The sequence below is a fragment of the Pagrus major genome, chromosome 2 (assembly GCF_040436345.1).
Source record: "Pagrus major chromosome 2, Pma_NU_1.0".
NCBI classification, from domain to species: domain Eukaryota; kingdom Metazoa; phylum Chordata; class Actinopteri; order Spariformes; family Sparidae; genus Pagrus; species Pagrus major.
In genome coordinates this window covers 20,439,248-20,466,846 of record NC_133216.1, presented here as the reverse complement: position 1 = coordinate 20,466,846, position 27,599 = coordinate 20,439,248, and the positions used below count along the sequence as shown (strand labels likewise).

The following is a 27,599-nucleotide window of genomic DNA, read 5'->3' as shown; positions in this document are numbered from 1 at the left end:
ACTTCAATGCAAGGCTGAAATAGTTACTATTGTACTTTAATAAAATATGAGATACAAATCTTACATATATATATACAAAGTTGTCACATATAATAGTTTTATACATGTGTTTACAGTTATTTGTATACTTTAGTACTTCATATATTTGTGCTTACTTACTCTTGTTGTACTATCTTTCTCTATTTAAATCATATTTATATTTACAATGTGATATTCCTATTCTCAAGGGAGCAACTGTAACATACGCAATTTCTCCCACGAGGATATCTAATTATACAAAGGTTGTGGGCTAGTGTGTGCACCATGTTCTACATAATACACAGATAATACACAGATGTTCATAATGAAAGTTATAATCCATACCTGACTGCCCTCAGACTCCCTGCTACAATCAGCGATGAGGACCAGACCTGTGTTTTTTCCCAGCCAAAAGCAACATCACCTTGAAAGAAAGAAGAGCACAATGTCAGTCATGATTCCATTCAAATGTGTATTTAAATGGGATTTTAATACAGATTAAGTTGAATAAATCATATTTATAAATCTCAAAATGTCTACAGCTGTCTATGGCTCACTCATACGTAGGTATAGTGTATATTCCAATTAAATAAGCATTCACACAGTGATCATTAGCTATTTTCCAATGAATTATCCTGCTAAAAGCTGCAGCCAAGGTAAGACACAACCACTATCATATACAATAATTTATTCAATGTAAACTGCTGATTTTTAGTGTAGTTTAAGAGACTTACATTTTAAATTAAAAAAAAAAAATGGCTACACATTAGCCTGCTAACTTTTCCAAGAATGTTAGACAAATGAAACTAACTTAGCTAGCAGTGGTGAATTTGCAGACACATTAATATTGTCACTCACATTTAAATGTAACCTGTGTAGCTACATAGTTTCTGACTGATTAGTTGTGCGGCTCAGACGTGAGTTTTCAGAGCAGAGGCAGTTCATTCACACCCAGTTAAATCTGTTTCACACAAGCATGTCATGAGGACACGGTTAGCTAACCTACAGCACTGGTAACCAAGATTAGCTAGCTAAGCTACCTTCACAAGTCAAAGTATCAGTTCCTTGCGAGCACTGTCGTTGCATAATGAGCAACAGCACGGAGACCTTAAATCCTCTTTAAACCTCCTGCCATCTCCAGATTTAAGTACAAGCTAGAGCGAGGTGCTCGACTTTTGAGGAAGCTTGATATTTCTCCAAACGTTTTAAGGCACCAGTGTGTACGGACGGGACCTGACGTGACGCGGCAGTGGGGCTGGCTTTCCTCCACTCTGCCTGCATTCATAAACGGATATGATAAACCAGCGCTGAATGCACCGGAGCAGCGACAACAGTCAGCTCTGACCATGGCGGAAGAGGACGACGCGAGGATTCGGATTTTACAGAGCCTGCGGGGTAAAATATGTAAGTTTGACTGGCGAGTCGATGTTTTCCGTCTCTCGCGGGGGGAGAGAGGTCGGTAGAACAGGCAGCGAGCGGCGAGAGGGGAAGCCGGAGGGCGCGGCGTGCTACCAGCAGTAGTGAGGAGGCAGAGGCAGCCAGTTCATCTGGTCGGGCTGCAGGCTGCTGGTGCTCAACGTCAAGCTAGCCTAGCATGCTAGCAGCTGCTGCTAGCTTGTTGTGAATGATTTCATTCATCGAGTACGGCCGCACGACCGCCAGTGAAGACGCTCAAGCTGCCTGGGTGTTTTATACGCGTTAGAAATGGAAATGTGCTCAACATGGGGCCGTTTTGTGCGGACCGAGCTGCCCTGGAAGCTAACTTAACGCTGGTGGCAAAGTAGGCTAGCTTGTACCAACCGTGTCAGTCCAGCGTCACTCACCCATTCAGTCATAACGTTACAGGTAACTCAGCTGCTGTGAGATAATTACAACATTATGTTCAGCCCAAAGGCAACGCTTATCAAATAACATCTCGAGCAGCAAAGTAGTGATCACTCACCGCTTTAGAGTTTAATGTGAGCTTGTCAAGAGTTTTATTCACACGCCTAGCTAATGTTAAATATCCAAGCCGGGGACATGATGTCTTGGCTCTCTGACCTGGATGTGGAGGGATTCATCAAGAAACAATTAAATGCAGTTGTCATGTCTCATCAGTTGCGACCACATTAATGATTAAACCCCTTCATGGGAATGAGTGAGTTGTCTTTTGCCCGCGAGCAACAAATAATGTATTTTGCGAGCAGTGTAGTTATTATGGTATTACAATAGTCATGCATCTAAATCGGAAACATTGGCTTTAAAGTCAGATGCCTGTCAGGCAAGTTTCCTCATCCTCATTCTCAGGCGGGGCTGGTCCACTGGAGTACCTGCATGCTGTGCACCTGTTGGAATGTATACATGTGGTTTAGTCCCATTACTCAAATTCAAGATGTGAATTAATGTCATCATAAGTTTGAGATTCATAACTATGCACTTGTACACAGAGATAACAGGCTGCTGCACATTCAGTTTAAAATAGCTGGTACTGAAGCAGAGTTTTGTATTCCTGTTGTCGTTTTAAATGAGTAAGTAAACGTAAATGTAGACCATGTAATGACCGGCTATAAACAGGGCTGAGCTTTTTATATTTACTGGAAGGTGACTAAAGACTTGCTAGTATGTAAGGCTTGTATGCACAGCACACAATAGGAAGACAACAGTTTCACTACTATGAATTAATGAGAAAACGGTAAGCAGAACAAAATAGAGGAACTATAATGGCATGTAACTCACTTTGCAGTCTTACGAAACTCCATTCTTCCTCGTTCACACTTTGTCCTTTTTCCTTTAGCCTACATCAATGGAGGTGGTATTGTGTGAAGATGTACTCTCGTAGCAGATTTCAGATACAGGCCTGCGTACTTTGAAATGTTCCCTTTGTTGCGTTGTCGTCAGAGTTAAATCACGATAAGGCCCAGTTGTTAAAAAGACAAAGTATTGTTTGCTCTCTGACCTTTAGGTCACGGTTTTCACAGGTGACATGCTTCTGTTTGAGTGGGAGTGTTATTGAAGCGATGGCAGCAGGAGTGGTTGGCCATAGTATACTGTATGTGTTTGTGTCTGCTTGCATATGTGCTTTACTCCCACCGAGTCATCCTGGTCCAAGCTTAGTGACAACTTGGCTGTTTTCACTGACCGTTCCTAAGATTAGCCATACACCATTATTAATAGCCTGTTAAAAAGCTGATCTCACCAGTGGCTTTACTTAATTAGGACTCTACCTGGACTTAACCTAACCAAAGCTAGAGGACCAATTTAGACTCTTGTCTTTGCTCTAATCCACCAGTCCAAATGAGACTCGTTGTGAAGTTATTGATCGTGTTTACTGTTATTGACTGTGTTCGAGTAACTTTCCAATTAGCTGTTCTGTAGAGTTAGGTTCAATTTATCTGGCTTTGATTTGGTGATTGATTATACATGTGTTGCACAAAACATCATGCAATGTAATCTGGGTCTGCCTGCGATGTAATGCAAGTGTGTGCAAGCAGCGTGTGTTACAAAGGTGTTTGTCATTTGTGAATCAGCGCTGCGTCGTCGCCATTGGCTATGCTGAGGAAGTCAATGTTTCATGTTTTTAACCACATAGGAGCCTCAAGTCTACTTCAGCTACATCCGCTCTGCAGCTTGCCCTGACAACTGGCAAGAGCCCGTGTCCCCTTGTGAAGATGAGGATGTTGATTGTAAAAGCATAGTTTAAAAGTGTGCGGTGTATGATTGCAATCCCATGTGCTTGTATTGATTCAAGATAAGCTCCTTCTGCGTCATTTTTTTTTTTAGCTTTTCAGAGTTGTCAGACTTGAAGACTGCTACTTTAGTTCACTTCTAAGTCAAGCGTACCTAAAAGTAGGGCCCCACAATTAATCTAAATGCAAAGTGCAATATTCAGATGACAAAAAGCTGCATTTTTTTGTTGTGTCATAACAATATCAACAACAAATGTGTCATAAAACAGCATTATAATGAATTACTGTAGTGCTGCAGAGATGCTCTGACCTACAAATCTTGTTCTCCAGGTGTAAGAAAACCTCTTTGTTTGCTACAAACCCCAACAAATGATCATGATTTTATTAGTTATTTCAGTGAAAGTGAAAATTGTGATGCAGAAATGATCATTCCCACTAATCCTGAATCATCACATTCACAATATTTGCCAAAACAATAATTTAATATTAATATAAATGTTATATTTAATTTTCATTTTAACTTCTGAAAGACTACTGTTGTTTTTATGCATGTCAATATTAATGATGTTCTTCTCTCGTTGGTGTAGGTGAAGCTAAGAACCTGGGTCCGGTCTCAGGTCCAAATCGACAAAGGGATCTCTGCACTTTTTGCACCATAAGTCTGGATCAGGAGGAGGTGTTCCGCACCAAGGTGTTTGACAAAAGCGTTAGGTAAGCACCAAGTAATTTACTCTGTGTGTGGAGTCAATTTTCATGTTGACTACATTTCTAAACCCTTTTTATGGTCTTTTTATCCAGTTGGGGTTTTGTGTTTTACAGCTATCAGTTTACAGTACGATGTTTAAAACATGTCAATTAAAAAACAGTAACATGAAAGGCCACTGGACTACATAATGACAAAGGATGTGCAAAGTGAACATAAACAACAGGTTCATACCATCAGTTGAAAAAAGAAATGCATAGTTGAATATCATGATGAGTATGAAAGTATTCAGTGACTAGTTTCCCAGCCAGTGTGATACTTTAAGCAACTCAGAAGAAGAAAGAGACCTTATTCCTGAGGGGAAGTGATTGCAAGGTGTGTACAGACGTTTCAGTGTCTTGGGTTTTATCATGTCCAGCATTACACACCTCAGCTGTAGCAAGTAATGTTGGCTATACAAGAAAATCCCTCTGTTTAATCACAGGCGAAGGTTTTGGGTTCAGTGTGCTTTTTCCTTCTCATAGGGAAGTTTTGAACTAGCAGTGAACTTTTTATAGGGTGTTGGATGTGTAGCTTGTACAATCCGGTCCATCAAGTAAAAATGTCAAACCTTGTGAGGTTTTTTTTTTTTGTGCATCCTGTGTTGAATGCCTTTTTTTGTTTTTGACTGTGCCGTGTTAGAACTTAGGGGGTCATTCGTCTTGACAGTTAGCTTGATTTACTGAGTAATTAATAGATTATTGATAATGAAAGTAATTATCTGTTTCAGCCCCAGTAATGTTAATCTAAAATGATGTAGGATGCTCTAAGAGAGCTAGAAATACAAGATATTGCAAGATTACACCATTCAACACTAGAAATGTCATGGGCATGTAACTTGTATCTACTAATGCAATTCACAATTGATCAATAAACATTTAATCTATAAATTGTCCAAAAAACTGTGAGAAATGCTCATCACAATTTCCCAGAGCCCAAAGTCAGGTCTTCACTTGTTTCTTTTGTCGAACAAACAGTACAAAACCATAATCATAAATGTAGTTTATGATAATCTAATTTAGATTAATCATCAACTATTTTGATAGTCAATTTGTGAGTCATTTTCAAGGGGGAAAGGAAATCTAAATGATCTAATTCCAGCTCTTTTTTTTACTCCTGTATGACGGTAAACTGAATATCTTTTGGGTAGTGGACAAAACATTTGAGGACGTCATCTCAAATGCTGTTGTAACAAGTGAATTTCCCCGTTGTGTGATAAATAAAGCCTATCTAATCTAATCTTGAGCTTTGGGAAACACTGATCGACACACAATTTTCTCACATTTTATGCACCAAACAGCTAATCAAGAAATCAATCAACAGATTAATCAACAATGAAAATAATAATTAATTGCAGCAGTACATAAATGACAAAGAGAAACAGTAAATCCTTACATTTAAGAAGCTGGAACCAGCAAATGTTTGCTTGAAAAATGAAATTTTTAAAAGAGTTGCCGATGAATTTTTTTTTCAACTAATCGTTGCAGCTCTAACATGAACATGCAACATACTGTTTCAGGAATAATGTTGATTAAGTTATGGACATGGATTGATTATCTCCGCTTCTCATATTAAAGATAAAAAAAACAATGATTGAGTGCTTTCGGGCAAAGTATTAAATAACATAGGTTAGGTTTCGATGTGGACTGAGCCTAATCTTTTTCTGGATATAAGACACAGCTTACTAACATTAAATCCAGAGAATGGCCTGGAGTTTGGGAACATTACTCTTGGATGCTGTTATTCTTTGTGTAAGTTACAGTTTGTTTAAAGACTCGAAGTCAAAACACAGCTAGAGAAAAAAACAAATTAACGTGTTGAGGAAATCCCTCATGTGGAAAGGGTTATACTAAATTCTGAACCATTTACGTTTGCAGCAGGCCGATCACAGGAGAAACGTCCGGTTTGAAATTCAGCCATTTGATTATTACATCTTACAAACTGTCCGTGTGTGACTCAGAGCTGTATGTGTGCAGGGTACCATTTTAGCTGGGAAACATTAAGTGATTCAGACTGAAACGAGCTATTTTACCAATAACTTCATGTTCACAAGCCATTCAGAGAAAGGTGTGGGAGATGGGCACCAGAAAACCTTTCAGCTTTCTATCTACATCATTGCACATCTGGCTGTAAACATGGGCTTGCCTTCTCTAGGTATTTCACAACAGCTCTTTTTTTCTCTCTCTCTCCTGATTTCGGTGCCGTTCAAAAGGATTTTACAGTCTCTGAGGAAGTGTGTCCTCCCACGCTCTCCCCTGTCTTTCTCTCTGTGTCACTCTCAACTACCTTAGCCTCTGTTTAGCACATCTTAATAATCACTCACATTTGGCCCACTGCTTCTTTTTTTTTTTTTTTTTAATGGTGCGTGACTCATGCCTGTTGTATGGGCTCCTATTTCTAATGGTTTAAGGGCTGTATGGAAGTTCTAATTGCAGCTAATCCCTTGGATAAAGCAGGCATGTTCAAACAGTTGTGGTCGAGTGGCTCTAGCTAGCATGATGACAGCAGAGGGGACAGTAGTATAGTGCGTGTATGTTTGAGTGTGTACAGAATAAAGAGGTTACAAGTGCATAATTCCATGTGATGTTGAGGAGGGTGTGTGGGCGTACACTGGATGTGTTGGCCAAACCCAGTGCGGAAGTGTCAGGCAAGATATTTCACCATCCAAGATGCATGAATTGTAGAGAGAGGCCTCCGTGCAGGGATTGAAGAGCTACAGGACCAGGTTCCCTCTGTACTTGTGGTGAATATTTCCACAGATATGCCTGTTTACAAAGCTAATTTCCTGGTCATGACCCCTAAACTCCAGTAATGTAATGTTTGACAGGGAAACACATGTCTGAGTTGCATTCCTTTAGTTTATTTTATTCACCAAGCATGTGTCTAGTTGTTCATGTGCCAGATGCTAATTATTTGACGCTACATTTATGTTCCAACTTAACAAACCTCAAAACTTTGTCACCTTAAGATGGCTTGCAGTTTTACTTGAACATACGAAAGGTTAATTCAGCACAACTTTTAAGCACTGCTCAGTCTGTTTGGGACAGGTGGTCCATCTGCAGGCAGCACCTACATTGAGGTAGAGCTTAACCTACAATCGGCTGTGTCAGATCAAGCTGTCTAGCTCGCAGTCTCAGTCGTGAGGCGGTTGTGTTGGCAGGGCCAAGTGGCACAGATGCTTGGGCCCTCCATGTTTGTGCCAGCTCCTACAGGGTCAGTGCTGGACAGAAGAGATGTAACCACTTTGCTACTAGGCCAGGTTATGCAGCATTGTAGCACATGTTGTGTTTTAAGTGGAGTTTGCATGTTGTCCCTGTGTCTCAGTGGGTGTCTTCTCGGTGCTCAGGTTTCTTTCCACAGTCGGAAGACATGCAGGTTAGGTGCACTGGACCAGTAACCCATCCAGACTGTACCTGGGCCTCTTGCTAGGGCTTGATGAATATTTTCCTGATACAAATACATGAACAATTACGTCTTAAATAATCAAATTGAAGCTTAATGCAAAGTTCCGCTACAAATTACTTTTTGACACTTGACATGATATGAAAATGTAATTTTTCATTTTCAGTATCCTGTCCAACATAATTGCAATTCACAATATTATTCCAATAATCATCTAAATATTCATAAAACTTTCAAATAAAAACTAAAACTGCACTAAAATATGCTGGAATCACTTTGACCTTGTATTTAATTAGGACACAAATCTTTTATAGTGAAAAAAATAACAATAGTAGAACCTTAAATAAGGCAATCAATAAATCAGAAGTTCTTCCTGCACAAATAAAAGATACATAAATGGTGGTAACCTTATCTTCTGGTTGTTTTTTAGTTTGGAACCTGTAGTATTTACAGACATCCGATCTAATTTGTTTTAGTTGGGGATACAATGTTTTCTTTCATGTGTCTTGACTGGATGACAATGTAAAGTTAAAAGTTGCCAGTAGAATAAAGGCTTTTCTCAGTAGATTGTTTTCCTTCTAGCTCTACTATTTGTCTGTTCCCAAAATCACATTTTTCAGCACTTAAAATACACAAGTCAGCCCAGTTTCTTTTCATTTTGCAGGATTTTTTGTCATATTTTGTATTTTCCCATTTAATTTGATGACGTACACGAACTTCGCACAAATGAGACTTCACTGATAATTGTTACAGGCTTTGTGCGCTGTTAGGCTGCATATTAACCAAATGACAAGAGAGGTTTTGGAGCGAATGGATGGCAAAAGTGACACGCAACATAGCAAGAACATTCCCCACAAGCCTGATGAGTCATAAGGGCACCCTGTGTTGTCCACCTTCTGCTCAGACAGTTCATTTTCCAGTAAATTAACAAATCTTGTGTGTATCATGGTTATGCTCAAATATAATAATGTTATTACACACTGCCTGGCGCAGTTAATTCAGTGATTGTCTATTTTTCCTACATAATCTAAGGCCATAAACACAGCCTTGTATCTCATTAATTAGATCATTATAATAAGCAAACGGCATTACAGTACATGAGGAATTACATTTAGTGATCACATGATTTGTTAATATATAAATAGGTCAGGTGGACGTCAAAGATTTAGTTGAATATATAAATATACAGACAGTGCATAAAATGATTGTAACTGCATGCAACACTGTGTACAACTGTGTAACACTTATTGTGTTGCTCACAGTACTTTAGCATGTTTTAGCTGCAGTCAGCAGCTACTATATGTCGCTGTCTTTATCTGTGCGAGCATTTGTGCACAGGTTGGATACAGTGATATATTACTATAGAGCTGGTAGAGCAGCAGACATGAATGTTGAGGGACCAGGATATGCAAGTCATGCAGCGGGTCTTTCCCAATGCCCACCTCTGTGGTTATTTGCCAGGAGTCAAGGGCCAGCTTGGAAAGATAAAGTTAAAACTGTGTGTTTGGCATCTTCACTACACACAGGTGTAAACTGAGATAATAAGGTGCTCAGGGTGTAGATGCTTTTGTATCATGTGAGCATTAAAACACTTGATCCTAATTCTTGAAATAAGTTTATTTACATTGTTAACAGGTGAAATAAATTGGCTGTTTTTTCCAACTTGTTGAAATGAATATGATTTATTTTTTATAAATTTCTAAATAAATGTGATTGTTTTATTTTTGTTTTCCAGTGTAGCATTTCTCCCACAGACTAGTTGTAGACTACGACAAATTGAGTCTTTTTAATGGAATAACACTGATGTATCAGACAGTCAAGAGTCACATCATTAATTAAGCCTTTTCGTATTTGTAACGGCTTGAATAAGGAAATCTGGTCACAGTTTATCACACCTCATACCTCTTAGGCCACTACACACATTCTCACCCCGAAGGATTCAGCCATGTTTGCTAATTTTAAACCTCTTACTTTATTTACAGCCCTTTCTATGGAGAGGACTTCTACTTTGAGATCCCACGCCCGTTTCAGTGTTTATCCTTCTATGTTTATGCCAAGAGCGTTTTCCAAAGGGAACTACCTGTTGGTAAGCTGCATTAAATAAGGCACTTACACAAGTTTATTTTCTCATTTGAGTGGATGAGTTGTAGGTTAATGTGTGCATGTTTGTCTCTTCACAGGCAAGGTGTCAATCCGGAAGGACGACCTGTGTAAATACAGTGGGAAGGAGCACTGGTTTAGCCTTCACCCAGTAGATCCTAACTCAGAAGTTCAGGTAATTTTTTTTTTCACTGTTGAAATGAAAAACTGGCTGTCAATTTATGGCATATCTCGTCATGATTTTGATGAGTATTTGACTGCGTGTTTGAAGTAATTTACCATTAATGTTATTGATAATGAGGCTGCACCACTCCCTCTGGTCTCAGGGGATGTATGCTTTCACAACTTGCAGCACCCCAACATAACAAGCAGGAAACTCACTTGCACGTAATCTAAAATTTGCATACAGATAAGATCATTTCCATGTCAAAGTAAGGTTTGATAGTCTCTGTCCAAGCTGGTGTGTTTCTCACAGTTTGAAATCCTGAGACAGGCTCAACTCTGTTCACCGATTGGCTGTTTACTGTCAGCCCCCACTGAAAAAATGAGAATGAAATCTAATATGCAAGACTTAAAGTAGAGTATTTCTGAGTCTTCTTCATCAAAGACCTCTAAACTAACACAAAGTAGACCACAGACCACAGTCTGATGATATTTTTGCTTTTAGATGTTTTATTACAGAAAGCCCATGACCTAAATAGTCATACATTCTGTCATTGTTTCACCTTTAGATGAAATTATAGTGAAAATAAATGATTCCCTTTTTTGCTGGGCACCGCCTTGAACTCCGTCATGGGTCCTCTTGATCACTTTGAGATCCACTGTTATTGCTTAAGAGGGTGACAGTGCAAACGTCTGCACATTGTAAACACTTGCGAGACAAACCTGTGGAAGATGAGATTATGTTTTTTGGCATGCTAGCAGTTTATGTTCACTGTTGTTGTTGTTGTTGTTGTTGTTGTGAAGGTTATTATTTTTGTCACTTGCAAGATGTAAATTTGTCCAAAATGTACAACCAATGTTGTTTCAAAATTCATTAAGTTTCTGTCACCAACTCACTTCCATCTTTTTATATCATACAAATAAAACCAGTACTGCCTAAAATACAGGTAGCCGTTGTTTTATACAACCAGCATGTCAACCTGCCCAAAGCCCTAGAGGAGATATTCTGATGGTATCAGTACTCTGAGGTTTGCAACTAATGTGATCAAATGGTCTATGAATTATTTCATAAACAAATTTGCTGTGTAAATGAAGACAAAGACGTTTTGTCAAAACTGGTTGCAGCTGGCTGAAGTTAGTTTGCTGCTGTAGCATTCACTGATGACTATCATACAGATGCCATTGGCTATATCAGTGGTTTCCAAATGGTGGCCATGGTACGCTCGTGTGCTATGACGCAAGTTCAGGTGTGCCATGGGATTTTGTTACAACCATCATTATTATTACTGAAATATACAACAAGTATTGATAAGTTTTTAATTTACCATATTAGTCCTTTGTACACATCCATTTCCGAATACAGAGGCAAACTTAATACAAATGCAAACTTGAACTGAAAAACTGATTTTATTTTATTTACCTCAGTATTTTATTTTATCTTATTTTATAACTACTTAAGCATTTTATTGTTTTTTGTATATGTATATAGTACTTTAGTCTTTCTATATTTGCACCTTGTATTTTGATTGTATTTGTACTTGAATGTACCCGCTGCTATGATAACCTAATTTCCCCTCGGGGATTAATAAAGTTATCTATCTATCTATAAGATAACATGCCACAGAGGCTATTTTGCATGGGTATGAATACAGGTGTGCCTTGAGATTTTAAACTGCCTTTTGGACACAAAAAGTTTGAAAACCACAAGGCTATATCCCCACTAATACTTTTTTTATTTTAAAACAAGATGATCTCCATCTAGACGAGCATTTTTAGCACCAATTCAAATCTAATCTTCATCCATACTAACACGCCTGAAAATGCATATCACATGACCATTCACGTAAATTGGGCATGCGTGTGTCGGTGGAAACAGGAAGCACATTATCTACTCTGTAGTAGTTGCATGATTTTTACTTGTTCTTCACTTTACCTACTTACTCTTGCTTACTTTTTATTTTTAAGTACTGTGCTGGTACCAAGGCAACAAATTATTTTTCCTGAAAACAGGACAAAAATAATGAGGCAGGGAAACGTGACTGCTCTTCACATAATCCTCCCGGATAATGCTATTTTTATTAAAACATTGTCAATAACATTGAAAATACAGTGATGGAAAAGAAATTTTAAAAAAGTTTAGACAATATAATATCCATTTCGTCAATGTACAAACTCAAATCCCTTATTATATCATAACACATACACAGAGTTCACATTTACCAGTGATGCTTATGCAGTAGATTACATACACATGTACTCTTTTCTCTTTAAACAGCATTTGAATTGTATGTGCTTCACAGCAGAATCAACCTTTCTCTCTAATGTATTATTACTGTACCAATGTGTAGTACCTTTGTACCTAGCTGCACTGCTAAATGCTAACAGAAAAACAGTAATTTAGTCTAACACGGTGGTTTTGGTCCTCATGTGTTGAAACTGTCTTTTTCTTTTTCTGTTTTTCAGCATTTTATTGATCTTTTTTTCAGGGCTGCAGTTCTAGTTTCTGTCACATATAGGCCATGTATGTGGGTTGTTCTATTTCAACTGTACATTTCTTTGATCAGATCAGTTTTTGTGGTCTGGTTTGTGCTGGGTGAAACTACAGCTACACTACCACTTCTGTGCTGCTGTAGCTAACGTGTTGACTCTAGCTGCCATTAGCCCACGCCAGACTATTCTGGGTATGTGCTGCTACACTGATTCACTCACAAGTAGACACTTTCAACTGCAAAGTTACATCAGTGAGTGATGGAGGTGTTATTGCAATGCCTCGCTGCTTTGGTTTGTAGTCAAACAGAGGGTTGTGTGTGTGTACCCTGTGAGCACTGTTAGCACATATTCCAGTCTACCTGTGCAGCTAATAAAGAAGACTGCAGTGCTCGGAGAAAGATACACACCTTTTTGGTCATACCATTTCCTCAAAGGGAGGATAGACGGGTGTAATGTGAGTGTTAATTTGCTTATGATATGGGCTCATTTGGATCTAGTCAAGATTATATTGGCTTTAAGGCCTATCTTGCATCAGAAAGAACTACTCGCCATCTCAGCCAAGTGCTGAATTGCAGAGACAGAGTGCAAGTGTGTGGGCGTTTTGTTTATCTCTCTCTTTCTCTCTCTCTCTCTCTCTCTCTCTCTCTCTTTCTCTCTCTCTTGCTCACTCTCTTGCTCACTCTCTCACTCTCTCTCTGACACTTCCGAAGGCGAGACCGGCAGCCTTCACCACATCCGACCCCGTAAAGAGCCTTTTGAGTGATGACAAAATTCACAGCTGCTGTGGCTCTTGTCATATGGTCCCTCCATTAACCTAAAACAACATGAAACAGGAGGCTGAGCCTGGCGGCAGGTGGAGAGAATAAAAAGAAATAACAGACAGAGAAAATTCAATGAAATGCGTTTTTACATGTATGTAGTAAAATGATGAGAATATCAGGGTTGAAGGAATTGCATTTGACATACTGCAGCCCACATTTTCAATGTTCTTTTACAACCTACACATAATTTGGGATTCCGCTTGAAACTTTTTACTTGTGGCCCGGTGTAAGACTGAGATCTCATGATTTGAGTCATTTCTAACTTCTCACTGGGCGATCTCCTCTCCTTATGTTCAACAGGGTAAGGTTCACTTGGAGATGCGATTGAGTGAAGTGATCACAGAGGCAGTAGGCCAACAATTAGCTGTCCGGTGAGTACCAAGGTTTCCCTTGTTGCCAATCAAGTGAGGTATGATCCAGTTGGTTGTCTAATGAAATGGGAATGTTAGCAGGGAATTTGAAATCAAGGTAGCATTTTAAAAACTGCAGATTAAACCAAATGAGTGCTTCCACTGATTAACTTTGCAAGATTCACGGCCACAGAGGCTTCTGGTAAAAACTTCACAGCTCAGAATAGTGCTCTGCAGAAATGTGTGGGAGAGAAGGAAAATTGTCCAAGATGTTGATGGAAATTATGTGTTTGCTAAACCTCCGGAGATCGTCAGAGCAACTGAGCTTTCAAACTTGAGCCCAATAATGTGCAGTAACCTGGCGAGATTTTGACTTCTCTCTTTGGCGACAGTCAAGCTTTACTCATCATAAGGACCTATACATTGGTTGTACATTTGCAAATTTCAACAATCTGGCAAAAACATTCTACCTTCCTCATTAAAACAGATTTCAATATTTGCTCAGTCCCAGAATCTAAAATCTCCTCTAAATTCAGGGCTCATATCTTCTCTGGACACCCCTCTCCCCCTCATTGTCAGACATCCTGTATTGTTGTTTTTTTAACGCTTTAGCCTTGATTAGGACCAGAGTAGACTTGGGAATAAAAATTTGGTAATCTTTCCCAGAGAAAACTTGGGATGCTGCTGAGAAAATAATAAACGGAAGTACCTCTTGTGCCAGACATGGCTTGATTCAATTTAATGTCCTCCATTATATTCACTATTTAAAAGCCAAACCCTGTAAAATATATCCTCATTTTGACAAGACTTGTGATGGATGTCATGTTCCTCCAGGCTGACTTTACTCACATGTCCTGGATGTGCCCTGATGTGTCTACCTACTGTGATAAGACGGTGATTAACCATAATCGCAGAACTTTAAATCAAACAATATTATAGTATATGTATCATTATTGGCAACCAGAATAATTTTATTAAACTGGAAATTACCAGCCCCACCTAAGACCTCATGATGTTTTTGAATCGTGAGAAAATAAAGGCTTATTTTATTCCACATGATCCGCTACTTTTTTGGTTTTGGAGTTATCTGCATGTGAAGGGATTTATTTATATATCTATCTATTTATTGCAAAGTATTATTTTAATGTGCAATCTAACTTAGTTTGTTCCATAAAAATATTTTGTACAAAACTAAATAAAATAAAGTTGTCACAAGCTAAAACTTTTACCAAACAACGACAGAGGAGGAGGGTCTGCTCAAAAGAAAAGCGCTCAATGAAGGTTGAGGTTAAACATGTAAAGCGCACACACGTATACGAGTGTGTGTTTCAGACCTCACGCTGTTTATGTTGTTTTGCATCCCCCATTCATATTTGCAGAACAGGGTTATGAGGTGGAAGTGATGGCATCTGAGCAGGAAGCCTGTGCTTCTCACACTGCAACCGCTGTGGTTTTCTGCTGCCGTCATTCACTGTGTAACTTGGATTGTTTGCCTAAGCTGTCACCTGCTCGCTGTCAGCTATCACCATATATGCGTACACAGTGAACGCTGCAGGCGCCTTTTTGTTTTTTCTCTACTGACCAGACGAAGTTAAAACCAAAAGGGGTTAAGCTTATCATTTTCACACTTTTAGTCAGCCTGTTGCAGTATGATTAGTCACCAGAGATGTCCGAGCAGAGCGAGATGAGGTCGAGTTAAGAACAAGATGCAAAGGAGACTATAGGGAATAATGTCATGACACCCTGGAAGATTATGCACAAACATCCTGACACTGGCTCTGCTCGGTTTCTCCCTCTGGCTTCATTTAGCGTTGGACTGAATTCATTCTTATTCTCTGGTGACTCGTGCTTAGCAGCCACATCCTGTTTAGGGTGCCTACAATGTCTGTTTGTTGTCACCTGAAACACTAGTGAAAAAAGCAGTGGTCCCTGTGTGACACGAGCCAAACATGAGGGCAAAGCACTGCTTCTAAATGAAGACTGCTGCAGCAGATTGTCACTGCATAGTGCTGCTTTCTACTGCAGACAATTTAATGATGGTGTCTGTGAGAACTTAGGACCTGGCAACAGAGTTGTTTTTTAAAATGGTGATCTTGACAATTAATACCAGATTAAGCACGTCTCAGAACGGATAAACTGGATGAAAAACAAACTTCATAGCAATATGTCAGCCTTCTCCTTTTAATGTGGCCGTTTTTTTACAACAAAATACAACACTGATACATAAAAATAACGCTGCATGAAGAGGGCACGACCCAGTAATTAGAAATAGACACATTTTACTGTATAATGTTAGCTCTATTTTACCAAGTCATCACAAAACTTGTTTTTCAGATTATATTTCTGTTTTTAAACGTCATAAATGTCTATTACGTCTGGTGTTTCTTTCCCCCATTTTTCCCAAAAATAAAAAATATTGAACTCCTTATTTTCTAATATTTGTCGTAAAATAGTGTCCTCTTTTTAAGTGTGTGGAATTTTAAAATAATTAATTAAAAACATCTAACCAATGATCTGTGTTTATTTTTAAAATGAATATGGCTTAAGAAAATAGAAATGATTTAATCCCTGCTCTTTTTTAATTCATGTTTTTTTCTCACAACTTAACTATGTAAATAAAACAAATATTTCAGACTACTACTTTGATGGTAATAATGTAAATTAACACGTTACTGAGGATATGCTTTCTAAACTCTTGTCCTTGTTCACAGTATTTTATTAACAGTGTCCTATGTCATTATGACCTCCTCCAGGATAATAGAGTGCCAGGGACTGCCTTTGATCAGTGGGCAGAACTGTGACCCCTATGCCACCGTGTCACTAGTTGGACCTGCCAGGTAAGTCTAAATGCCACACATTTACCAGAGGAAGCTGGGATTTCCTGACAACAAGAACATAAGATGATAATTTTTTACATGCTGCAAGTATAGAAGAGTTGAGTGAGCCTTTAAACTTGACTTACTTACATAAATAATATTAATAATCGGGGCTCCATTTAAAGTTCTGTCACACATATACCGAAGGGAGTTAGGATTTCCTTATAACAAACAGTGATATTCTTTTCATTTATATGTTGTTAACTATAAAAGTCAAGTTTAAAAAGGAGCAAATACTTCAAACATGCAGACTTCTGCCAATTTCCTTAAATATATAATGCAGTATTTTCAAATTAAAAGTTTGAAAGACAAAAAGCTAGATGAGCAAAAATAAAACTGCTTGCGTACTTGGAGAAATGTTTAGTCAGTAAACATCACAGCAGGGAAAGTTTTAAAATGTGAATTTCTGTAACGTCTCCTCAGGTCTGACCAAAGGAAAACAAAGGTAAAGAAGAAAACCAGCAACCCTCATTTCGAAGAGACCTTCTTCTTTGAGGTAAATTTTTGCTGTCTTGCCACATCATAGGTTTAATAAGATCATTCGATTACATTACTGTGAGATTCCTTGAAGACTCTACGTGTATAAGTAAGCCTATGAATAAGCCTCAACATGTTCACCCTCAGGTCACAAGGTCCAGCAGCTACTCTGCTAAAAAGTCTCATTTCCAAGTAGAGGAGGAGGACATTGAAAAACTTGAGATTAAGTAAGTCGACGTTTTTTTTCTTTCATGTTTGTTTCACTTTCAGTCTCTCTTTCTCTCTCCCTCTCTCTCTCTCTCTCTCGTTTCCCCTCTATGGTCTTGACGGAAGAAAAATGATTTCTTAACAACTTCAGGACAAAAAAGTGAATCTAGATCTGGTGTGTTCTGACTACTGATAGAGAGCCTTGGGTTTCTGGTTAAGGATATGTGAGGCGTCCGTCACAGTGGACTCATAGCTCACTGGGTAAGACTAGACAGATTCAAAGGTAAACACTCATGCATGGTTTTGAGGTTTGGATTTGAGGTGGTTTCATTGCACGGGTCTTGTCAATTGGCTTTTAAGCACCAAGCAGGTAAGCACCACTCAGTAGTGACATTTATTGTGTCCCTTTTTGCCATATTTGAACGGGGTGATTATGTGTTTGTGCTGAACACACACAGAGTAACAAAATGATATCTTACTTGATGCATGTGTAGTTTGATGATATATTTTCATAGATCAAATACCTTCCTCAGTTTCCATTTTCTACCTTTGCAGAGTTGATTTGTGGAACAATGAGAATCTGGCTCAGGATGTCTTTCTGGGGGAGACGCGGGTCCCTGTCAAGATCCTGCGAGATGACCACATCCACAAAGCCTGGTAAGCACTAGACGGAAGAGGAGGTCTTTCCACCCTACATTCACATGCCCTTTGAATGGTCCCATTTCCTGTGTTGGCAAGTCATTCTTCAGACTTGATCTGTTCATGATCTTTTTAAAAGATAAGTTCACCCAAAAATGAAAATCAGTCATTAGCTACTCACCCCCATGCTGATAGAAAGATGGCCGAAGTTTCGTAGTCCACAAAACATTTCTGGAGCTTCACAGCAAAACGGCAACATTTAGCTAAACAACTAAAGTAGATGGGGACTTGTTTTACAATATACAAAAAACAGAAATAAAGCATAAAATGACTCTGCACATCTCATCCGGCATGATCCAATTCTCTGTATGCCCTGAGATCCCAATTTAAAGTTGAAATCATCACTGAAGCCGCTAAGCTAAAAGTGTTAGTGTGCAACCTGTCTGAAGTGGGGGAACACGCTTGACTGCGCGTCAGGTGTGTAAAAAACATATTTTCAAATCAATTTGGGATCTCAGGGCTTTCAGAGACTTAGATTATGCCAGACAAGCTGTATGGATTGATTTTGTATTGGGGGTATTTTTTTACTTCAGTTTCTAACCATTAGCCAAACATTAACTTCCATTCGCCAACGTCAAAGGAGGTCTGTAACAAAAGTTTCCACGGGTTACCTTGTTGTTTTTTCAACTCGAGGGGGCGGTCACATGAATTTTCCAAGTTAAGAACTGATTGTATTCCTTCACTACATGAATGCACTATAATTCCTAACATTTACTGTGTACTATAATTGTAAAAAATGCAACGCCATTATCAGAGTATGAAGAGATAATGTGCTTTTTAGGTACAATTAACATATTTCTGCATTGTGTAGAACAAAACTGTTCCTTATAACTCCAGATCCTGATTTCCATCTGATACAACAAGCTTTGACTTTTATTTAGAATTTTTTCTTAACAAAATACAAATCATGTTCTGTGACTATCTAAACTTGCAGCATGTTAACATTTAGAGAATAATTGACAGTAGAAAACAATTTCATTGTAAGTCTAGACAACAGCTTCTGGGGTGGATCACGCCTACTTCTGGTTTGAATATGAATTCCAAAGGCCGAGACTTTCATGTAGATTTCCAGGGAAGATCGAAGACTGACAGACCTGTACAGAATGCAAACACCTTTCCCGGCTCATATTTGTTTACCACCACAGATTTGACTTTCTGGGTTTTATAAAAAACTGTATTTTTGGTAGAGCTGATTGTGCTGTGGAAACAAAAGGCACAATGATGAAGTTAGTTTAGGACTTTCCTCTATCTATCCCTGACTAAATCTGATGAGTTTGTTTCTTAATAATGTATAACGTTCTTTGTAATAAACAAACCAGCCAGTCTGTCAACATTATTCACTCTGACTCTGACTCATGGCCCGGTCATCTTCCTCTTAACAGATCACTTCTTTAAACTTTGGAAGTGAATCTCCATTCTTTGGAGTCTTTCTGTTTAGGAACTCTGTCCTGCTTATCCACCAGGACACACTGAACTCGTTTTCCTTTCCGTTAAAAGGTGTTTTTTTTTTAAAATCTTCCTAGATTTCTCAGTGTTCAGCAGTTTTTTCCATTGTGTGGGTGTCTCCTAGCTTTGCGTCAGTGTAGGTGATGTGGGATTATGCCAGATAGCAATCTGTGAGTACATGAGGGCTGTGAGTTGAGTGCGTGGGTGGCTTTTTGCATGGTGGCAGTACCTCATGTCCTGTGTTTATGCTGGAAATCGTCCATGTTGCACACATGAAAACCGTTCAGCTTGGTGAAATCAGCACAGGTGATCTGTTGACTTGTTCAGGGAAGCGTCTCTCTGCCTGTGTACCATGGGTACAGATCATGCAGCTTATGGACGAGCCTACAGTATGTAGCTGCAGCTTTTGAAGCACTGCAGTTCAAGTCTGCATTTAAACATTTTGTGTTTTGCTCCACCTGTTGGCTTTAGAGAGACATGCATGCTGCAGAAATATGAGCAATGCTGTCTTCAACAAAGTTCACTATAAAACCTTTGATTTTAAGTGGAAGTTATCCAGTCCAACAGAATTATTGAAACAGCTGGGAAAATAAGAAGCTAATGTCAAAGACATTGTTTGATCTGCATAAGCTTTTTAACGCTGATATATTTCTAAAGGCGGCATTGTCCCGGTTAGAAAACGATGATACATAAGCCTCAGTGTTCACATAAAGTCATTTTTTATATATATATTACTCGTTCTTTATCTTTACGGCAGTATTTCTCATATTCATTGCCTCTAAAAGCTGCTTATGTATCTTTGCTGTGTTTTTAGCTTCAAAGTACTGTATCCAGGCACTAATGTCCAAAAAGTGTGTTCAGCTGTTGTTTTTTGATGCAGAATGGTATTTTCATGTAGAAACCATCCAATATTTAGACAAGGCACAGGTTTAAAGCACATTAAGGGTTTTCATTTAACAAAATACTGACTGATAATGATGTTTTCCTCCAGTCCAGTTAAGTTTTGGCAGATAAAATCCTACATTCTCTCCTTTTTTTTCCTTTTAGCGCTCTTTTTTTGCCTGTAATATTTGTTACAGTTGGTTTCTGATGTGTTGAGCAGGTGGTTGCAGGGCACAGGATCAACCCTCCATCAGCCTCCATTTTCTTAAAGCTGTAGAAGCTTAGATTTATTTGATTGATATTGATACTGTTTTAATATCAGGTTACATTTCTTATGAGCTTGAAGAGTATTTGTTTTTCCACACAACTCAGTAACATGTCTTCTTGTGGTCTTCACAGGTATCTTCTCCAGCCCAAGGGAAACGGCAGCAAGTCCAAGTCAGACGATTTGGGATCCTTGCGTCTGAAGCTGACCTACATAGAAGACACGGTGCTGCCATCTGCCTGCTACACACCACTCTGCAACCTGCTGCTCAAATCCCCAGATGTGAAGGTAGGAAAATGGTTCAAGTTACTGTAAGACGGAGGGGAAAACCTTTAAAAGCACGTACATAAATGTAAATTTCTCTCTCTGTCTGCCTCCTTCAGCCCATCTCGGCGTCAGCAGCGCACATCTTGGGGGACATCTGCCGAGAGCGATACGAGGCTGTGCTGCCGACGGTTCGACTGCTGCTCCACCACAATCGCTTTGTGCCTTTTGTCTCTGCTGTGGCGGCGCTGGAGCTGGACAACACTCAGTGAGTACTCACACATGCATACCTGGAGTAGAGGTAGATATGAATACACAGTTATACAGATAAATGTCATGACCTACACTTTTACTTCTCCTATCCATAAAGAGTTTAAGTTAAGTTCCTTTTTTTATCTGACAACTTGGGTGTTTCTGCCATCCTTCCTTCTGGCTGTGATAATGTAACCAAAGCTAAATTTGAAACAGGAAGCAACTCTGAAATACAATAGAAACTTAAAGGTGGAGTCTGAGTAATGTTCATGTTAACTTTATTTCACTCTAATAAACGTGTAAAGCCATTCAAGAGCATCACTGCATCCTCCTGATTGTAAAACTAGTGTGGTGCATAAAATGTCATACCCAGATGCTGAAATTGAAGAAGGAATGATGGCCATAACTACAGAAATAAGGACATAAAAACATTGATCTGTATTTTCCTTTTAATAACTGGGCTGGACTGTCAAATGCCCAGAAAATATATTTTAAAAAAAGAAGTGTGTGATGATCTTTTGTCACCAAATGTGGTCAAAAGTCGTCCTAATGTTGCTGGAACATTTCTGTGTTCACACAGGGAGGCTAACACTATATTTCGTGGCAACTCACTGGCAACACGCTGCATTGATGACATGATGAAGATTGTGGGAAAGAATTACCTGGCGGTTACCCTGAAGCCTGTAATAGATGAGGTATGAGTAACAAGAACACCCACACACACACACACACACACACAGTGTATATGGCAGAGAGTGCCATGAGTCACTGAGGTCAGTATGGAAAACTCGACTTGAACAGTGACAAATAAGCAGATGTGCAGACTTAATTTGTAGGTTGAGAGTTCTCACAGAGCGCTGCACTGACTGCACTGGATCACTTTTTCAGTAAGATTCTCTACATGGATCACATTCATGAGAATTAATGTTGTAATTCTTTGCTCAGTTGTCCATTTGTGACTTATTGATTCTGGTCTGACCTTCAAAATGTGCCAAATTGTGTTATTGGTCGTCTTTTATTTGAGACGTAATATTGCTTTGAGTTTTTTTGACATTTTGAATGTTTGCTGTACTCTAACTCATCACTCATCCTGTTGTTTTCATTCTAAGTTCACAAAACATGCAACATCTCTCTCTATTATCTCAGTATTGAATTATGTTTGTTCTTGTTTTTGTCCTTTTTAACCTTTTTATAGATCTGTGAATCCACCAAAACATGTGAGATAGACCCCATTAAATTAAAGGAAGGAGACAATGTGGAGGTCAACAAGGTAAATACACCAAACTAGTTTGATCAGGCTGATATATCCTTTGCTGCTACAGTAAATGTATACATGAATACATGTCATAAAACAAACCTCCACTGTATCATTGTTGATGTCAGTGGCTTTTACCATCAAGATATTTGTTTCCTCTCTTTATTAAAGGTATCTAAAGTAATGTTTGTGTTACCTCTGCAGGAGAACCTGCAGGGTTATGTCCAGAAAGTCTTTTCCTCCATCACCCAGTCCAGTTCCAGCTGTCCCCCACTGATGTGTGATGTCTTCAGGTCACTGAGACACTTGGCCTGCAAACGATTCCCAGGTAAATGCCAGAACAAGAACAAAGCCCATCCAGACATATAGTGCATATAGGATGGGAAGATCAGTGTTTATCAGTCATCACTTCACTAAGTAATTAACTGATTTAAGTTCTCCACATTTTCTCTATTTTTCTGATGTTTTAATTTCACCATGTGCTGCAGTATTTATTTGGTTTTTGATGATTGCTTTGGAAAGCCAGAATCCTTTATTAGCATGTCGTTTCTCTCTGCAGGTGACCCACATGTTCAGTACTCAGCCGTCAGTAGCTTTGTGTTCCTGCGGTTCTTCGCTGTCGCCGTTCTTTCTCCACACACCTTCCAACTCCGTTCCCACCATCCTGTAAGTGCATGTCCCTGGCACCATGATTCAATGTTTCATAAATATACTGGAGAGCGTATTTGTATCTGAATAACAGTACATTGTTGTCATTATGTGTTTTCTTTAATTCAAGGATCCTGAGATTTCCCGCACACTCACACTGATTTCAAAAACAATCCAGACTCTGGGCAGCTGGGGTAGTTTGTCAAAAAAACTGGTAAGATTAACAGTCAAGATGATAAACTGTGTTTAGCCAGTTAAAGCAAAACATTATTCCTAATGTAGAGTCATGACTTATTGATAAAGGCACTTGTGAGAAACCATCAAGAATAAGATTCTCTGTTTAGAGGAAAACTTTTAAATCTAGTCTACTGTATGTGCTGTGTAACTGACATCGAACGTTATCAAATGCAGTATTTTCACATCTGCCACGTGTTGATTTGTCTTTTTCTCTTTTACAGTCTAGTTTCAAAGAAACCTACATGTATGACTTCTTCAAATCATTCCAAGAAGACAAGTGTATCGAAAAAGTAAAAAAGGTATTTTTTTCTAATACACATAATGTTAATGTATTCATTTATCACTCTAAAGGGTTAAGCGCTGACATCGTCAATTCTGTTCTCCAGTTTCTTGATGAGATCTCCTCTAATGTCAGCAAGGAGTCCAGTGGACTGGAGGACGCAGTGGTACTCAAGGAGGGGTGAGTGTTCATCATGGGGCTGGGGAGGATCAGTAGGGAGAACTCTTGGCAGCAAAATTTTCTAAATGTAAGTCTTCTCCTAGGGGAAAAAATATTCATTTCTTTATGAACGGTAAAACAAACAGTTGGCTCTACCTTGTGACCCACAACATATTATAATGGATGCCATCCCTGAGAACAAGTTTGCAAAAGAGAGTAAATGTTTATTTACAAACGATACCAAAACTATGGGAGTCTGTAGGCCTGGCCACGCAGTGGCTGTCGGACCCAGAACTTCCCTCCCTAAACTGAGAAAAGACTACATAAACTAAACTAACCAACAAAGCCACGAAAACAGACCTCCATCCTCAAAAGACAACAAAACACCAACTGAGGACTGCTTGGTCCGTGGAAGAGGAGAGCTCCTTCTCTATTAAAATAAAAAAAATTTAAAAAAAAGTAAAATTTTGCACAAAACATCCATGAAATTGGAATAAATTATTTGCTCGAAATTCAGATTTATTACAGTGTTTTTTCTCAAATCAGAGCTGTGTGATTTTAAAAAGAAAAAGAAAATTGCTCAAAATAATTAAAAGGTGTTGGTTCTGTTTCACTTGAACCTTAATCCTGCGTGTGTCCTTTCATAGGGAGGTACAGAAACGTGCCCAGGGGAGAAAACGCCTCGGCAAGAGAAACTTCAAGAAGAGATGGCTCAGAGTGACCAACAGGGAGCTCTCCTACCACAAACATAAAGGTGAGACCAGTTTCTATCATGTCGTACTCAAACCAAATATATCTCACCTAGAACTTGTAGCAGAAAACTAACAGGAGATGGCCGCATGCTTTTTTTCTATCACAGTACCATTCTTAACCACCAGATGGCACCAAAGTAAAGACTTTTCTAGTCTCACATAGTGGTGGTGGCAGGGAATGTATTAATATTAACAATGTTATGTTGTACATGATTGTTTAAAAAAATACAGAAGTATTGAAGTATATAAAGTAAACACTTCATGTTCTCAGGGGGTTCAAGGAAAAGGTAAAGAAGGTTTTGCCCCCTAATTACTGCTTACCAATGAGGAAGTTGTGGTACGTGAATTACGATCTCAATATGCTTTGCTCAGTATGGGCCTTATTAGGTGATTAGATTAGACTAGTCATTCTCCCTCAATAACACTTCATAAATATGACTTATTCTCTAACTCTGTGGAGCTTCTGTGTTGTGCTCGCAGCCGGTCTTTAGTTCATGTTAGCCGTCTCCATTTCTAATTTAACATTATCTGGTCCTTCACAAAGAAATCGGAGGTCCAGCAGCATTAAACAGCTGAAACACGTAGAACCTGTTTGGATTAAGAAGTGATAAACAAGACCACACTTAAAATGTGGAACATATTTTAAGTAAGAAAGACTTCATTTAATTTAGTTATTTAGTTATTTGGACACTATTAACACTTACAGATTTGTGTTTTGTTACATTACAAAATACCATGTTATGAAGTGTTATTAAGGGAGATTGACTATTCTTGTGGCACTACAAAAAACCTGGAGAAAAAAGCCTGCACGCTGTAGCTCCCTCATAGTAAATACAATGTAAGTGCTCCACGGTGGATGTACCAATAAATGTCACTTCAGGGAGCTACAGTGTGCAGACGTATTATCATATTTTGTTGGTCCAGACGGTGTCTGGATGTGCACTGCATTGTTTATTCTTGTGGCACCTTACAAGACCCATACTGAGCAAAGCATATAAAGAACGTAATTCATGTGCAACGTCTTTCTTACTTCCTATAGATAAGTAGTAATAGGGGGGTTGTAGAATATGATCATTTATTATTAATTATTACTTAAGAATGGGAGACTGACTTTAAGAAATTAAATCCAAAGAAGCAGAAGACCTACAGTGCATTCATTCAATCACCTCCTCATATTTTCTGCTATTACAAAGGAGCACACAAGCAAACAGCCTATTACATACAGTCGCTTATTACTACTTCTGAGTGTAACTGTGTATTATTCTGTACAAATGTTAAACAGAATAACTTTTGCTTTTCAGGGAAAGAGGCCCTCTGCATCATCAATGTCAAAAATATCCAGGCGGTGGAGAAACTGGATGAAAGTGCCTTTAACCGCAAAAATGTAAGCCAATTCCCCTCAGACGCCCAGTCATCACTTCTAAAGTATGGCCCCTTTGTAATGACGACTTTAGCCCCAGAGCCAGTTCATGTTGAAATTGTATGTTGAAACATACAATTGATGAAATATTGTATTACCTCATGTTAACCTCATGAGCATTTGTTGACACCCCGGTAAATGAGTGTAAATGCCAGTACCTGGAAAACCTCGAACACTTGCAGCCTGAAGCATTTTTCAACATAAAGAAATGTAGAGAGTGACACATTTTAACAAAATGTCTTGGAAATTGTCGAGTTTTGATGTGAAACATGATGATCAAGGTTATCAGTATTATCACAGTATTGATAAAATGTGCTAAAAACATATTGATAAAGAAACTGAAATCATTTTTTATAGTGAAACCCTTTTTTAAAATCTTTTACATGAACCTGCAAAAATGACCTGAAATGATGAGCGGTTTGTCTCTTGTGCCAGATGTTTCAGGTGGTCCACTCTGAGAAGCCTCTGTACGTGCAAGCAGGAAACTGTGTGGAGGCCAGCGAGTGGTTGGAGGTCTTGGGTCAGGTCAGTCGCTGCAACGAGGGACGTCTTACTACCTTCCATCCGTCGAACTACACCAGTGGAGCCTGGCAGTGCTGCAAACGCCAGAGTAACAACGAGCCCGGCTGTAAGCCCTGCACAACGTGAGTCTTTGCCCTCATCACCACCACCAACACCAGGACCGAAAATGTTTCATCTATGAAGTGTTGTTTCATGGGACATGTGTTGCAGATCGCATTAAACGCTTGATAAAATTGCTCACTGCTGTTTTGAACCTCTGCCATTTGTGGTAAATTTCACCAACCATGTAGCTGTGAGTCATAAAAACAGGAATGTTGTGTAGAAAGAGATTCTCTAAAATGACAAAAACACCAAACTTCTTCAGCTGGATTGTTTATGTGGGTTGTTTTAGAGCAGCTACAAAACGTCTGGTCCCATCAACTGATCAGTTTCTCACGTATGGAGCAACATGCTTAACATAGCGTTGAAGGAACCCCTCTTTAAGATATATAACTCTTTTATCCAGGAAGCTTTATAGGAGCTGAAATAGAACTTTATTTGATAATTACGTGCAGGAAGCTGGAAATAATCAGGAAATTCTGAGCAGTCGTTCATTACCGTAGAGAACGACATTTGGCCTTTCTGGGGTTTTCTTTCAATCTATTTTTCCACCTTTGCTTGTCTTCTTTCCAACATTCCTTCAAATAGTACACTGTTTTGCAGCAGGAGGCTAAATTACAATAACTCTTTGTGCTGTTTTCACTTTTATTTATGATTTACACAGTGTCACAACGTTTAGGGGAATTGCAGTCGTACATGCAGCTTACAGAAAGTACATCCCGGCCTCAGCTGGATTTGAAATAAAAAATATTACATGCTTCTATTCTCTCTGCTGTTCACACCTGGACGAGATCTCCTTACATTTTTGTTCTCTCCTGTTTCAGCACCGTGCTGGCCAACCTGCAGCTGGACATAGACTGTGACCGGGAAACGGAGAGAATTTTCTCCCTCCTCTCGTCAAACGATACCAAGCTCCAGAACATGGAGGGTCAGTGGGATTGTTGGAGCATTACATTGTGAAAGCTCGTGACTTCTGATGTTGATTAATGTGCAGTATCATGTACAGACGTGATTGTTTTGGCTCTACTCCAGCATGATGGATGAGCAATAATAGCCAAAGTTCAGACTTTCTCTTTCAAAGGATAAGGTCACCCAAAAAAAAAAATTCA

At 38.9% G+C, this 27,599-nt stretch overlaps 1 protein-coding gene across 1 annotated transcript in view; it reads left to right on the top strand.

The window, feature by feature from the left end:
• Nucleotides 1-1,130: 1,130 nt before the first annotated feature.
• Nucleotides 1,131-27,599, top strand: part of rasa2 (RAS p21 protein activator 2) — a 30,119-nt gene continuing 3,650 nt past the window's right edge. Inside the window, exons 1-22 of the mRNA XM_073482606.1 lie at nt 1,131-1,422; nt 4,271-4,394; nt 9,810-9,913; nt 10,008-10,102; nt 13,701-13,771; nt 16,504-16,587; nt 17,050-17,122; nt 17,251-17,330; nt 17,866-17,967; nt 20,737-20,890; nt 20,986-21,134; nt 21,699-21,813; nt 22,314-22,388; nt 22,578-22,701; nt 22,933-23,039; nt 23,152-23,235; nt 23,480-23,557; nt 23,645-23,718; nt 24,345-24,451; nt 25,751-25,833; nt 26,305-26,513; nt 27,315-27,418. Coding sequence (XP_073338707.1) covers nt 1,365-1,422; nt 4,271-4,394; nt 9,810-9,913; nt 10,008-10,102; nt 13,701-13,771; nt 16,504-16,587; nt 17,050-17,122; nt 17,251-17,330; nt 17,866-17,967; nt 20,737-20,890; nt 20,986-21,134; nt 21,699-21,813; nt 22,314-22,388; nt 22,578-22,701; nt 22,933-23,039; nt 23,152-23,235; nt 23,480-23,557; nt 23,645-23,718; nt 24,345-24,451; nt 25,751-25,833; nt 26,305-26,513; nt 27,315-27,418 — 2,254 coding nt within the window. The 5' untranslated portion in view covers nt 1,131-1,364. The remainder of the gene's footprint in view (nt 1,423-4,270; nt 4,395-9,809; nt 9,914-10,007; nt 10,103-13,700; nt 13,772-16,503; nt 16,588-17,049; nt 17,123-17,250; nt 17,331-17,865; nt 17,968-20,736; nt 20,891-20,985; nt 21,135-21,698; nt 21,814-22,313; nt 22,389-22,577; nt 22,702-22,932; nt 23,040-23,151; nt 23,236-23,479; nt 23,558-23,644; nt 23,719-24,344; nt 24,452-25,750; nt 25,834-26,304; nt 26,514-27,314; nt 27,419-27,599) is intronic.